This window comes from Dendropsophus ebraccatus, chromosome 13 (assembly GCF_027789765.1).
Source record: "Dendropsophus ebraccatus isolate aDenEbr1 chromosome 13, aDenEbr1.pat, whole genome shotgun sequence".
Taxonomy (NCBI): Eukaryota; Metazoa; Chordata; class Amphibia; order Anura; family Hylidae; genus Dendropsophus; species Dendropsophus ebraccatus.
The window spans coordinates 36551164-36566984 of record NC_091466.1 but is presented as its reverse complement, the minus strand read 5'-3'; the positions used below and the strand labels follow the sequence as shown (position 1 = coordinate 36566984).

At 43.2% G+C, this 15821-nt stretch overlaps 1 protein-coding gene across 1 annotated transcript in view; it reads left to right on the top strand.

Annotated features, from left to right (window-relative positions):
• Nucleotides 1-2011: 2011 nt before the first annotated feature.
• Nucleotides 2012-15821, top strand: part of INSRR (insulin receptor related receptor) — a 75867-nt gene continuing 62057 nt past the window's right edge. Inside the window, exons 1-2 of the mRNA XM_069951267.1 lie at nucleotides 2012-2122; nucleotides 8763-9305. Of these exons, the coding sequence (XP_069807368.1) occupies nucleotides 2029-2122; nucleotides 8763-9305 (637 nt within the window). The 5' untranslated portion in view covers nucleotides 2012-2028. The remainder of the gene's footprint in view (nucleotides 2123-8762; nucleotides 9306-15821) is intronic.

Here is a 15821-nt window from a genome sequence, read left to right as displayed (position 1 = left end):
GATCTGTCAGCCCTCGTGTTTCCCATTCTCTGCATTCCTGCTATAATGTGCCTGCATTCACACTCAGCTATACACACTGCTGCTATAATATGCCTGCACTTACACTCAGCTATACACACTGCTGCTATAATATGCCTGCACTTACACTCAGCTATACACACTGCTGCTATAATGTGCCTGCACTTACACTCAGCCATTCAAACTGCTGTAATTCTCACTTTCTGATTGGTCCATACTGAGCACACACACCTTCCCCATTGCTGTCATGTGACCACACAGACCTCTGACAGCAGCCCTTCTTCTCTATTCTAGCCTGTTGTACTACACTACTGCATTGTGGGGATCTGCATTTCCATCCTGTATCTACAAACTGCTGCTGTTTTTCAGGTTTATGCACTTATTATACATTATACACCACATGCTGATTGTCATACTGTATCAGTGATTTCTTATGGGGAAATTTGCTTTGGTTAAAGAGCGGATTTGGATTACAAGCACGGTTCCGGAAATAATTATGCTTGTAATCCAAGGCACCACTGTACTTTATTATTTTCTTTACAGATTCATCAGCCATCAGCCGCGCATCGCTATTACACGTGCCTGACAGACCCAAAGACACAATCAACCGATAATCATCGCTGTCTTTATTACACGAAGCGATGATCTGCCGAATCGGTCTCATTTGGCAGATTATTCTCCCGTTTAACAGGGCCCTAATGGTGCCCTATCCATAAATAATGCCCCCCCTTGCCTCCATACAGTCATAATGCCTCATATGCCCCCATACAGCAATAATAATACTCCCTTGTGTTTTCGTACATAGTGACCCCTGTACCCCTATATAATAATAATGTCTCCTTAAATGAATAGCTGTCCCTGTGTCCCTCATATAATAATTATGCCCCGTGTGCCTCTATATAGTAAAAATGTCCCCTGTACCCTCATATAGTACCCTCATATGCCCTCTGAGCCCTGTATAGTAATTATGCCTCCTGTGACCCCTATATAGTAATGTGCTTCCACATAATAATGACCCCCCCACCCCTGATATATTGAAAAAAAATTATACTCCCCCTAGTCCAGGCTCCCACAATGTATGAAGCTGCTGTCTCTCTCTTCTGGATTGCAGCCTGAGAACCACAGGGGGAGGATCCCCGGGCAGGTACACATGATTCACTATGAAAGTGAACAGGGGCATTCTACATTTTAGAGAAGAGGCCATTGTCTGGAGATCTGTTCTAGTACATGCATGGTTGGATTTTTCCTATTACCAGTCATGTGTTCCATTCATAATGTCATTTAAGGATTTCTCTTGAAGAATGTGAAAAAATGCCACATAACTGGCATAAAAATGCAACACATATGTACACATGCACACAAATAAAAAAAAGACTACAAAACACAATAAAGAACACATGTAGCACATAAACATGACATTTGGCTAAACAAAAATCAATAAAAAGTGCATGTGAAGGAGGTCATACAGATTTTTTTTTTTTTACCAGTAATGCTTTGTCTGTAATGAATTTATTACTGTACTGTACTGTACTGTACTGACCATAGGTGTAAAATCTTCCAGTCCAAATAGATGGACAATGTTTGTGTGTACAGATACTATATATGAGATTGCCTGTCTGGTATTTACAGAGTATATATCTCTAGAGGTTTTCTTTGCAGCAGGTGGAGGTGGAGCTCACTACATGCAATTAGCACTAGGGGGTGTAGGTGTCCTGGGCAGGCCAATAGGCAGCAGAGTGGGCCTGTCATTGTGGCATGCTTCCCATACATCTGCTGTTATACTATTAGGCACATTTCACTAAGTCACACCTCCCACAATACACAGGTGCTCACACTGCAAGACTCAACTACACAATGCAATGTGGAGACACCTCTAACACTGTGTTGCTCCAGCACTTGAACTACTGACAAGTACCTGCAGCATGCATGGACGTCTGATCAACTTTGTTTTTAAGAGTTATTAGTTTTAACATCGTTTTAGTATTTTACTAGACTTTCTAAATTGGTGACATGGAGAAGTCAGACCCCCAAGTGTCTGTTATATTCTTCAATACACTGGTGCTCATCAGTCTTGTGTTTGTTGCCAGCGGGGAGACGACAGATTGTAAGTTTCTATTTTTTATTATGTGATTTGTTGTGGATTGTTATATTGTGGTAGATAATGTATATGACTGTAGCTTACTTATGTATCAGTTAGTGGGGAACCTTTCGAAGAATGGTGTCACCCTGGCATAAACTAGGGTATTATAATGTTATTGGTACTTTATAGGTGCTGTGTTCTCACATTGCATTTTGTGATTGTACCAGTTTTTTTGTTTTTTTCATGTCTAAAAACAGGCTTGCTCAATTGAATGAACTATTAGAATATTGGGTGAATTTCTAAAGCAAATATGGCTTATACTTTTTGGAAAATCACAGCAAAACTGTGACTGTACCATAGCGGTATATCAATGCAGCTAAAATGTGTGTCTGATCCTGATAGTTACTATACTAACTGGTTCAATGTTGTAATCTGGGACCCTTATGGCATGTCCACATGGTGTTCCCCTAGCCGCAGGTCCGACCCACACCTATCTTCAGACTGAGGGCTCCCCAGCCCCCTCTAGCCTGTTTGCATAGCTTGTGGGGCTACTCTGTCCAGCTCCCATTAAAATTAATGGGAGGTATGCAAATTGCAAGGACACCTCTGTTTCTTTGTGCATGTCCTCCATTTATGATCCATTCCTGGCTTTGGCTTTAAAAACTGCATAAAATAATTTGATCATGAGAACACACCCAGTTTTACAAGCAAAAAAACAAGAAAAGCTGTATATATTTACTTAATAGGCTATAAATAAGTTCTAATGTTATTCAATAAGATCTCTACTTGTTTAATCCTTTTGTAGCTATTCTTGACTCTTAACCCAGCACCATACATAGTTCCTGGTCTTCATAATAGACTATCCATCATGACATGTGTTAATCCGGCTTGCTAATGCTCCTGTTATAATACACTATATCTTCATGCCACATATATTACTTCTTGCTTAATCCTATTATCTCACCATGTTTCTCTGGTTACCTAATATATTTAGCCGTTTATCCAAGATTCTGCGTTTTGTTGTACTTTTAATGCACTAAAAAAAAAAAAATCACAAAACATGAACCTATAAATTTTACTTGGGATCCCAGAAAACTGACAATTGATGAATGCATAATAATAAAAAAGGGTGACACTCCTAACATTTCTGTAAAGAGCCACATGAAGGGTCTCTAATAGCCCTATTTAACGGAACGATTATCGTTCACAGACTCGCTCCAACGACCGCTCGTTAACGAGCACTTAACGATTTTTTTAAGCGAATGATAACACCTAATACGTGTGGGAACGTGAGCGATATCTGTAGTGTAACGATTTTTTTGCGATCGTTACATGGTCGTTTAAAACGTGGGGAAATGTAGGTAGCCATTTCAAGAACGACTGAAAGATTTTTTATTCAACGAAAAGATTAGCGAATTATTGTTGAAAGACCAACGATTTTTTTTCGACATGTTGAAAAAAAATAGTGAACGACTCAACGACGATTTCGCTGTTGTCGTTCGCTCGTTTACAGCTATTCCACAGAACGAATATGGTTAACGAGCGGTCGTTTGAACGATTTTATGAATGATCGTTCGAAAAAGTTCTGTGGAATAGGGCCTTAAGGTAGGAAGAACAGTAGCAAGTCTAGACAAACTCTGAGATAAAACAGTCAATATGCCTTTTGGGCTATATGCTTATCATGGGCATTGCCAAGGAATGCTGTGGCTGGTCAGGCATTTTTTTTTTTTTTTACACATGCAGGAAATATGTGGTATTACATGGTCTCCATTCCAAAGAGGGTTGGAGGTAAGGTTCCCTCAACCACCAGCAGTACTTGTTAATGCAGTTTTGTAGACTATGGGGGAAATGGTTCTACACTAACAAATCATATGGGCATACTAACTATTTAGGTTTGGCACCTGTACTTTACTATTTGTTTTGGGTTGGTATATGTATATTCATTTTGTGTGTTGTAATACATATATGGTGGTTTCCTGACCTCTACTTATCAAGTGGGGTAGATTTTATGTATTTTTATTGGCTTTAAAGGGGTACTCCAGCATGGGGGCTATTTTTAGATCTGGCCAGGGAGGAGGTGGCTGAAAGAAAAGACGTCCACTCACCTCCCCGGTTCCAGCGGCGGGTCCTGCATCGGTGCTCCGGTGCACGGTTCCCGGCCGCTTTCAGGTGTCTTGACGCGGGCCCGAGACGTGACATGTCAGGTCCGCTCAGCCACTCAGTGAAGGAGGTGGGATCCGTTTCAAGTCCGCTCAGATCCCACCTCCTTCATTGAGTGGCTGAGTGGACCTGAGACGTCACGTCTCGGGCCCTCGTCAGACACCCGGAAGCGGCCGGGGACCGGAACGCCACGATGCGGGACCCGCCGCTGAAACCGGGGAGGTTAGTGGACGTCTTTTCTTTCAGCCACCTCCTCCCTGGCCAGATCTAAAAATAGCTCCCACGCTGGAGTACCCCTTTAATGGGAATTTTTTAGCTGGTGACACTGATCTAACCTGCCGATAGATGTTAAAGGGAACCAATCAGCATAATTGTGCTAAAATAGCTCCTAAATGCAGCAAAGAGAGACCTGATACAGAAAACTGTGACTAGTAATGGCCCTGGCACCTACCAGATGACCAGTTTACAGCTCTCCACCTGACTCGCATGCAGAATAAAAGATGTTTTCTCTCTAACTACACTTATGGTTGAACACTTCCCCGATGCAGAAGGGAGCTGTGTCGGAGCTCTGTTTGCTGCATCTTATAGCTATATCATGCCGACTGGCTCACTTTAACGTGAGGAGAGCTTTCATGTACATGTTGGTGCAATGCTGAAAGAAGAAATGTGTGTCATTAGATAGTTTGGGCAGCACTGACACTAGTATAACTTCGGCACAAGGTTGTCATCTATCTTTTCCAGGTGCTAAAACACCAAATAAGTTACTTTTTGTAGCACTAAAAGATTGATTTTAAGGTAAATCGGTCAGCTGTAATTCATGTTTCACAGCTTAGGCTAGGTTCACACTGTGTTTTTGCAATCCGTTTAACGTATACATTTTATGGAAAAAACTGATGCAATTGTGTGTCATCTGTTTTCCATTCACTTCCATTATAAAAAAAAACGGATCAAAGCGGATGCGTTTTTTTTTTAACGTGCAGAAAAGTAGTGTCAACACTACTTTTCTGTATGTTAAAAAAAACACATCCGTTTCGATTTTTTTTTTTTTAAATTATAATGGAAGTCAATGGAAAACTGATCCAAACAGATGACACACAATTGCATCCGTTTTTTGCATAAAATGTATACGTTAAATGGATTGCAAAAATGCAGTGTGAACCTAGCCTGACACTGTAAGCTGTAAGGTCGAGGACACATGGTACCTTACATATATCTGTCTGTACTTCCAGAAAGGAGAAAATGCTTTTATTCTCCTGCGCAAAGTGTCAAAGAGGCTTTCCCAAGCTGAGTGCAGCAAGCTGTAAATTTATCAAGTACGCCGGTCTTAAATTAGGCCCCTCGCCCTTTTCCCTAGCCAAATACAGCAGGCATACGCCAGGGAGAAGAGGACGATCTGCACCTTCTCCCAGGTATACGCCCCTGGGATAAATGTCCCTCCATGTGTTTGCTTGACCCAACAGCTATTTAACAGTGTCAGCAATTTGGAATGGGAATTCCAGCTGACCAATACACTTTAGAATCCATCTGGTAATGCCACAAAAAGTCTCAGTATAGCCCTGACCATATTCATGATGGGGACCCCACATTCCTATAGTTATAACTATCTCATCAGGCTTCCAGTCAGGAGCCTGGCAAAGCTGCCTATAAATTATTGAGTGGTTCAGAACAAAAAGAAGGCATCCTTTTAAGGTAGGGGGAGTACTTTTTTTTTTTTTTTCTTAAATTGTTTTTTTTAAGGCTACTTAGAATTCTGCTAATAGCTTTGGAATGCCAGGAAGTAATGTGATATTATTCAGAGGAGCTCATTTCATAGTGGGTGTTTGGTGCAATGAAACGGTCCACGTGCTCTGCTCACGTCTCAGCTTGAGAAGCAATTTGCAGTATATTATGTTGACTGATTACTTCTTATGTAGCCCATGTGTTTACTGTACATACTGTATACGCTACAATGGAGCCCGTGCCAAAAGATGTTATTTTTGTTGTTTCAATATTTTGCCCAAAACACAGGTGGCTATGTTTGCTGGTCAAGAAGCTGCACAACCTGCCTTTCCAGGAGTCGTCATGCCATTGTTAACCCCTCATCTACAGGGGGAATGCTAGAGACATACAGTAGATGCTTACGGGGAATGCAGACGTGCTGCTCTGTGTGTTGCCGTTTAATTCAGTCTACATAAGCAAAAATCCTTAACTTCATATTATTAAGAGCCTAGAATATTAGACAATGTTCATTATTTTTCTTACTTGCACTCAAGCCAGTCAAAAATGGTATTTTAATAATGTCTCAACGGAACACGGGCAGCCACCACTTCAGGTTGAAGGGCTGTTTGTTAGGGCAACCAATTTTTTTTTTTTTTTAATTTGTACGCTGCTTTGAGGTTTTTCTGTTACTTATAATACTGCGACAGTGGATGTCTGAGCTCACAGACTCCACCAGTGTGATCTTCTGACATGACTCCTCGTTCTCAGGCGTGGTAGGGCCCATTGATCATTTTTATAACATAAATATTGTAAGTTACTGTAGGATACAGTCACATGCCACTTAGAAAAAAGCCCAACATGTAGAAACATTGCCCAGAAACAATGCAATACCACACACAGCATGAGGACAGGTGTGGTGTTTAGAAGTAGCTTTTTTTTTTTTTCTTTTTTGTTACTTAACCAATGATGCCCATTACGTCTAAACCAGGTTTTACCCTGGACCTATCAGTTAATGGTTTATTACAATAGCTTTCATCCAGGCCCCTAAGATTCCACCATGTCATCTACCTCATTGGTACCTGAGCCTACCTGCACCCCAGGTGCTACCCTGCAGTACCAACAGCGAAAAAATGTCTATGATGCTTCCAAGATACGGAAATCTTCACAGATCCTCACCTTTGTGCTTTGTACCTGCCTTTTGAGCTTTGTGTAACTTTAGACCTGCTCCAAGACGAGGTCTTGCTTATATATAAGTGAATCAGAGGCTTTTGGAAGAAGGTGATTTAATTATCTCAGACCATTATAGGCGTTAAATTTCCAGATGATCCGGCAGTGCTTTTGTTACTAATGTTACCAGGTGACATACGCTATCATAAAATGAGAGTACTCCGCCTTCTTATAGCAGCCCATATGGTCATAACCAGGAGATGGAAATCGCCTACTCCTCCAAGGGTCCCTGATAAGCTTAAAAAGGTGTTGCATATACACCATATAGAAGAACTGAAGGCAAAATTGCATTCCACTCGGTTACCTAACGCACTTCTATGGCTTCCCTGGGAGGAATTTGCTTCCTCTACAACTTTTCACTTCTTTGGCTTAGCATCTTCCCTACTGGCAATATCTACAGCATGATCTCTTTTCCTCCTCCTTTCTTCTCTCATCCTGACGTCGCTTGGCTTCCCTTCCCATCTCCCTTCGTAAATTAACCTGTTCACTATCTGCATAAGTAGGCTTTCAGGCCCTTGTAGGCCCACTAGCCAGGACTTTATGCGAAGATCTTTTGATTATTATGTGGCCTATGGCTGTATCCATGTTTTCCAGGACTCCCTAGAGTGGAATCCAACTTCTCCAGCTGCCAGTAGTCAAATGATGGGTGTTTGGATGGAGTTGACAAACCCGGCTGGTTCAGCAAGTCCGCTCAACACTATATGTGACCCAAAACTCCACAGAAGGATTCAAACCTATGGCACAGAACTGCAGTGCAACATTTTCCTTCATTGTTGATCTGTATTGTAGAAGCTATTGTAGGCAACCTATTCACCAATAACATTCCCTTAAACACGGAAAACTCACTATTTTTTGTGTCCAAAACATGTATCGCTACTAAAAATTGACTTCAATGGTAGTGGAGGAGACATGCTGAAAAGTACAGTGCTAAAGTCAATGGGAGCTACAGGGCCAGTCCCCTGAGTGGAGGCGCTTTACACAGACATTTCTTGGCCTGTATGAACATTGCCATACTTATGTGTTTATCTGTCTTAAGAGAAAAAAAAAAGTGTTTCCAGAAATCCAAGTGGAGCATAAAAGGTCTATAAGTCTTCATATATCATGATATGATGCTCTCCTCCGTGAGAAACATTCAGTTTGGTCTATCTTCTCCAGTCATCATGCTTTGCCAAATTAGTGCCCATTCACACTAAGCAAAACAGGCAAATTCCAAGCGGAACTCGTGCTGCCAACTCCATTTGGAATCAGTCTGCCTCACTGTCTCAATGTTATGTCTTAAGCGAGGCAAGCTATTATGGCATCTGGTGGAGCATGTAATACCCATTAACAAATATCTCCTTAGGAAACCACAGGAGTCCAAAGATGGTAGGGCCCCATAGACTTTTATGTTCTTGCTAGCAGGGCCCCCATTCTGTTATGTCTATATACATACCCCCAAAATTTGTAAAGTGCTGCAGAATTCGTTGGTATTGTATAAATGAACTTAAATATTTTAAATTCATTATTGTGGCGCTATACAACTAATATGGGATTATGCCTGATATGTTTATTTCCTAACTGATTTTCCTTTGTCCTCTAGTTTGTGGCAGCATGGATATCCGGAGTGATGTGAGCCAGCTCCATAAGTTGGAGAACTGTACGGTCATCCAAGGTAACTTACAGATATTGCTTATGTTTGGCACCAAGCCTGAAGATTTCCGAGGCCTGAGTTTCCCTCGTTTGACCATGATCACAGAGTATCTTCTCCTATTTCGTGTATATGGCTTAGAAAGTCTTCAGGAACTCTTTCCTAACCTCTCTGTGATCCGTGGTACTGATTTGTTCTTCCACTACTCCCTGGTTATCTTTGAGATGCCTCACTTGCGGGACATAGGACTTCACAGTCTCACCAACATACTACGAGGTGCAGTCCGCATTGAGCGTAACCAGGAGCTCTGTCACATCTCCACTATAGACTGGTCACTGTTGTTGGACACAGTAGATAACCACTACATTGTTGGGAACAAACCCGTAGAAGAATGTACGGATGTATGTCCTGGTGTCCTAAAATCCTCATGTGTGAAGACAGTACTAAGTGGAGTACATGAACCTCGGTGCTGGACGTCTCGTCACTGCCAGAAAGGTCAGAATCCTTTTGTTTCAAATGTTACCTCGATAAAGTTGAATTGTTTTTTTAGATTATTTAATGATGGGAAATGTAGAGTTGTGGGGTTCTTTACACGCCAGATTTAGATAGAATGACTCATCATACATTGATATGGCATATCCACAGAATTTCTACTGGTTCCAGTGATGGTGCCAATCCACATCCATCTTGAGATTAAGGGTCTCCCCTCTGGCCTCCATAATACACTTAAGTTGATCAGCTGAAACTGAGAATGGCCAAGGTTTTTTTTTTTCTTTTGTTTTCCCCATAGATTGATAAGCATTTTACATAACTCCCAGTAATATTAGGGAATTATACAGAGGTTAGGAGGTCCTCCACCTCGAGATGGGAACCTCATCAGTTAGACGTTTATAGATATGCCATAAGTGTCAAGGTGGAAATGCTCCTTTTAAGTGAATGTACCATCAGGCCCTGGCTGAAGCACTGGAGGTGGGCTGACCCAGCCCCAGTGGGAGGAAAGCCCCACCCCTCTATGATGCGGCTCCATTGATTCTAATGGAGCTGTGTCATAGAGGGACGGGGGGGTTCCTCCCACTGGGGGGTGGGTTGGCCCACTTCCAGTGCTTCAGCCCGGGCCTGATGGTACATTCACTTTAAAGGGGACATATCACTAGTCCTTTACATGAGGAACATTTACTTGGCTTAGGGCCCTATTAGTTGGGGCAATTATCGTGTGAAAATCATTATATCTTTCGAAATTAAAGCGACTCTGTACACACAATCTGACACCCCCCCCCCCCCCCCAAACCACTTGTACCTTCGTATAGCTGCTTTTAATCCAAGATTTGTCTTGGGGTCTGTTCGGCAAGAGATGCAGTTATTGTGTTAAAGAACAACTTTTAAACTTGCAGCCCTGTGTTAAATTGACGTGGCCTAGAGTGTCTATGCATTAGACTGGTATCACTTCTCCGTCCCTCCTCCACGCCCTCATCATCAGGAATCCTCCAGTCAGGTATTCTGTGTGTACACTTCACATGAGTTGGATCGTTTGGGCACGTGTTCAGTGAGGTGAGGAATAGAAGAAATTCTGCCAGGGCTATTCCTAACGTTGAAGAGGGTGGGGAGGAGGGACGGAGAGGTGGTGCAATGTTAGGGCATAGACCCTCTAGGCCACAGCAATTTAACACAGGGCTGCAAGTTTAAAAGTTGTTTTTTAGGATAATAACTGCATCACCTGCCGAACGGACCCAAGGACAGATATTGGATTAAAAGCATCTATCTGAAGGTACAATGAGGGCAGGTTTTGGGTACAGACCACTATGATAAACAGTCTTAAATCGTTCACCCTATTACAAATGACGATGATTGTTTACTTACGGTTGTTCTTGTGCTCGTCCTTTCCTGGCTGATACACCAGGGAACGACCAAACGTGTTTTTACCCTAAACGATGTTCGAATGTTTTGTGAATAATCGTGAAAATAGGTCCAGATTCTATCAAACAGTCGTTTAATTGCTAATACACATAACAATTACTGTTTAAATCCGAACGCTTTAACGTTTTTTCTAATAATTGTCTGGTGTAATACGGCCCTAAAACCATCGTAATCCTTTGCTGTAGTTACGCAGTCATTCACTTTATCATTCAGTGTAGTTCCATATAGTTTTTTTGCTGGGATTGGATGGAGTAAACTACTATCGTTCCGTGTAATATGGTGAACAATTTCAGGTTAACGATAAACAATCTCGGTTGCCATCGTTTATCGTTAATTGGTAATTGTTAACAATCGCTTCATCTAATAGGACCCTTAGAGGTTGGAAGGGAAGGATGAACGCCTTCATAGCTGCTGCAATGAGGACAGAAGTGAACGTTGGTGTAACCTGAGCTCTTTTTTGCCCTGTGGGTGCAGGTATACCTCCAGTACACGTGCTGCGGGTAGGCTTGTCAGTTTACAGTAAACATAGGGTGACATCTGGGGAGAAAACGCACATTTCTCATGCCAGGTTATCAGACCTTTTACTACCTGTTAATCTAGTGAATGAATCATGTCTCAAGTCAGAGACTGTTAACCATTTACAGTATGTTTATGTATAGCTCTATCTCCGGGTATAGATTAGTCACTGAGAGAAACAATATGTAATAAATATACTGCTGTATCGACGCTTAATGTGTTCTTGTTGTCATTAGTTAGTCAAAGGTTATGATTGGTTGTGGTCTGAGTATTTGGAACTCCAAAGGTTGTTAGAAGTAGGGGGAAGAAAGCCACTCCCCATCTTGCTGCACAAACCCCCAATATCAGTCTATGGATCTCATCTCATGTTTGCTTAAAGGACTTTTCCACTATTTCATTATTGATTATTTATTGATGGTTTTTCAATAAGCATTTGTTTGTGTGAGTGTAATGGGGTGTAAACTTATGTGGCTAGAAGCTGACCATTGTAGGCTAAAGATATGCTAAAGCAATAGGCTACTGATCTGACTCTGTGGCTGCAATGCCTGCTGGGCTGCAGGCAGGGGCGGATTAACTTTACCATAGGCCCCGGGCTGTTCACCAAGCCTGGGCCCCCCACCCCACCCCACTGTAACTATGGCAGCACTAGCCTGGCGTTCATAGTACAAGACAGATAATGTCATGATGTCCTGATTTGTGCAAAATTGCCATTAAAAAAAAAAACTGTGATTTTTTTTGCAAATCATGGCGGAAGTGTAGCCAGGAGACAGTACACCACTGAAAGTACAAGTCTTTTTGGGTGGTCCTGGGCCCCCTAGGAGCTCAGGGCCCCGGGCTGCCGCCCGAAACGCCCCTATTAGAATCCACTACTGGCTGCAGGTTACATTCAGGGAACAAAAGGAAATGGTCTTAAGCTCCACATGAATATATAGCGTATGGGTTTCTCCCAAACGTCCACTTACATATGTCAGTGGAGATAAGGTGATAGAAAATCACTGCCCGACTTTTTGTTTTGAGAAGCCACAGTCATAGTTTTTAAAGGGAACTTGTCTCCCCGGGCAGCCATCCCACCCCTGGACAGGGCCCTGCATGCGTACCTGCTTCTGCGTGTCTTGCTCTTTGTGCCAGTCCTGCTGTGGAGATCTGGCCGCCAGCTCATCTACGCACCGAGTCCGATGGCCATAGGAAATAACTACTCCAGTGATTTGCTATGACCGTTGGACTCATCTCTGCTCATTTGCAGGTGAATGTGCGACCAGATGTCCACGACCGGACCGGCATCGGCAGTGTGACACACAGGAGCGGGTACGTATTTAAAGGGGGGAAATTCCTGGGGTGACAGGTTCACTTTAAATAAACTAGTGTCAGAAAGTTTTATATAGATTTGTGAATTCCTCCTTTTTAAAAAATCTCAAGCCTTCCAGGGCTTATCACCTGCTGTATGTCCTGCCAGAAGTGGTGTATTTCCAGTGTGACAAAGTGCTCTCTGCTGCCACCACTGTCTGTCAGGAACTGTCCAGAGCAGTTTGCTACTGCTCTGAACAATTCCTGTCAAGGAAAGAGGTGGAAGCAGAGAGCACGATGTCAAACTGGAAAGAATACACCACTTCTGCAGGTTATAAAGCAACTGATAAGTACTGGGAGTAGAGATGAGCGAATTTTCTTTTCCTAGCCCCCGAGGAGGAGCAGCAGTCAGTTAGAAGGCAGCAGGCTGATGAGCAGATTTCAGAAATAAGGAAGCAATTTGCTGCGTTATTACTGTAAATTCGCTCATCTCTAACTAGAAGACTTGGGATTTTTAAACAGACATAATTAACAAATCTGTATAACTTTCTGACACCAGTTAGCCATTAACCTTCACCCTCACTAAAGAAAGAAAAAACAGGAACACTTGGCCGTGTTAAACTTTCCTGCACATAGGGATAGGGCGGAGGACAGGAGTTTAGCCATCATTAGCTTTACCAATTTCAAACTTACCTAATGTTGTAGTGGAGAATTTACTAAGCACACACGGATGGCTGTGTTTGTCAAATTATTGAAAATTGCGCCATTGGTCAAAAATTTGTGACCTTTCTTTCTCCCAACGAATGATGAAGCCCTACATATAACTGTTGCGCACACTTGTAGCGAACAGGGAAATGTAAGCACTGAAAGCTTTTTTTTAATGAAAATGTGTCATGAGAAGTTGACCTATTGTTTAAAGTTTTTATGGTAAACATATTTAGGGTACGTTCACACTTACCGGATCCGCAGCTGATTTTTCTGCTGCGGATCCGCAGCAGATTTCATTTAAATAACTGAACACAATATCAAATCTGCTGCAGATCTGCTATAGGTGTGAATGCACCCTTAAGTAAATTTTTTGTGACTTAAATTTTCTCCATAAATTTCCATTTTATTTAAATTGTAAAATCTTAAGTGGTTTATCGTTTAAAAATTCGCTATAATGATCAATTATCTGTCCTTGTAATAACAAAACAACGAATAAAAATCGTAAATTTTTGCCTTTCAACTTGTTGAACAATTATTGTTGATTGACGATCGTTTGCATATCAATAAGTCGTTCGCCGATAAAACATGTTGTATAGGTTGTCCTGGGTAACGATTAGCGACCATATAATGCTGTAAAAATTATCGTTTATAACCTTAATTGGTGAATGTAATTGTTTGCAACAAAATCACTAGTTTTCACTAGCGATCAATCGTTATAGCAAATCTTTTAACGATAATCGTTACGTGTAATATGGGCTTAAGGCTGTGTTAACACACCTAGATAATTGACCAATTTATCTGACAGATTTTTGAAGCCAAAACTAGAAACAGACTTTAAAAAGAGAATAGGCCACAAAGGAAAGACTGAGGAGACTTTCAGGTTCCGGCGCCATGTGAGGAGGACGCGCCGACACTTTGCTCCGCTGAGAGAGTCCCCTGATCTGCTGCCCGCTCACTCGCAAATTTGTCCACTGCCACGGGACTTGCCACCGGAGTCCCGGGCAGTGCCATGGACCGATATATACAAAAAAAGGCCAAGCCAGGCAAGTCTGGGAACCGCGGCAGGATGAAGAGGGCGGTCAGTGGGGAGAACAATATGGCGGCGCCTCTCCCCGTAGCCCGGGCAATCTCCTATGAAAGGTCAGACCACAGGTCCTCGGGAGGGGAGGAGGAGACAGAGGATTGCGGCTTTGATTATGCCATGCTAGCCCTCGAAGTAGCTAAACGCATAGCGCCGGGGCTACAAGACACCGTATCGGCGGCAGTGAAATCCACCTTCAGACAAGTGCAAAAGCAAGTCGCAGCACAAGGAGCGAGGCTGGGCACTGTGGAGGAGCGCGTGTCAGTGCTGGAAGACAGAGATTCTAACATGCCTGTCCGCATGCAAGATCTAGAATCAGAGAATAGGCGTCTATGGGACAAAGTAGAAGACCTTGAAAACAGGTCGAGAAGAAACAATCTCCGATTCATAGGTGTCCCCGAATCGTACAAGCAGAAAGACCTGATGAAATTGTGTGAAGTCACACTGCCTTCTCTGCTGGAGCTGCCTCACCCCTGTAAAGTTGAAAGAGCCCATAGGATCGGCCCTGATCTCTGCCCAGGACAAGGGGATACCTGCAGGCTTAGCAAAGAGGGACAGACCAAGACAAACTATTGTCAAGTACCTTGACCGATAAAGTGGCACTGCAGAGGGCTTTCGGAGCCAGGAGCGAGCCCCTGGAGTTAGAGGGGCACTGAATCCTAGTGTTTGGGGACTTCTCGGTGGAGGTCACGAGACGCAGGAAGCTACTCTCTCCCATATGCACAGCACTTTTTCAACACCAAATTCGCTTCGCATTGATCTACCCTGCCATCCGCAAAGTATTTCATCAGGACGGCTCTATGTCCACATACACAAACGCGGAAGATTCTCTTAAGGAGTACCTGGGTCGGAGTACTGATCACTCGCCCTGATCTTGGTCGGATTCATCCAGCAGAAGTCTCCTCTCGCCGGCCAGGATAAGACAGTCATCGTTGTGTGATGGAAAGGCTTCATCCTCCAGATCTGCAGACCTACGGCCGGGGGACACGCTGCCTAAGGAACAACGTGTCCGCAGGTCCTCGGAGACAACAGCCTGAGTGGCACATCCAGTGCAGTTACTGATTTGTGTGCATCAGAGACGTTGATCCCGGAGTGGGTGTACCTTCATGAGAACTTACCTGCTGCCTTACTATCAAAGAGGACTTTCACTCTCTAGTGCAGCAGTATACTGCGGGTCACGCTGGTCATGCCGACTGAGACTTGCCTAACATCATCTACTCTGCTACATTTACTAACCCTGCTCCTGCAACCCATTGCCATCGTTGGCACCTTCTCCCCAACCCCTGCGCCCTTGATTCTAACCTCCCCCCCCCCCCCCCCCCAAATCTCCTTTTCTACCATAACTCTACTCCCACCTACCTTCCCCTTCCTCTCGCCTCTTTGTACCTCCTCCCCTCCTCTCCCTCTCCAATTCACCACCCTTCTTTATCTGGCACACCTCCTATCAGTTTGTAGTATACCAGAGCATGGTTCCTGTGGCTGGGCTGAGGATGGCACCTGTCAACAAG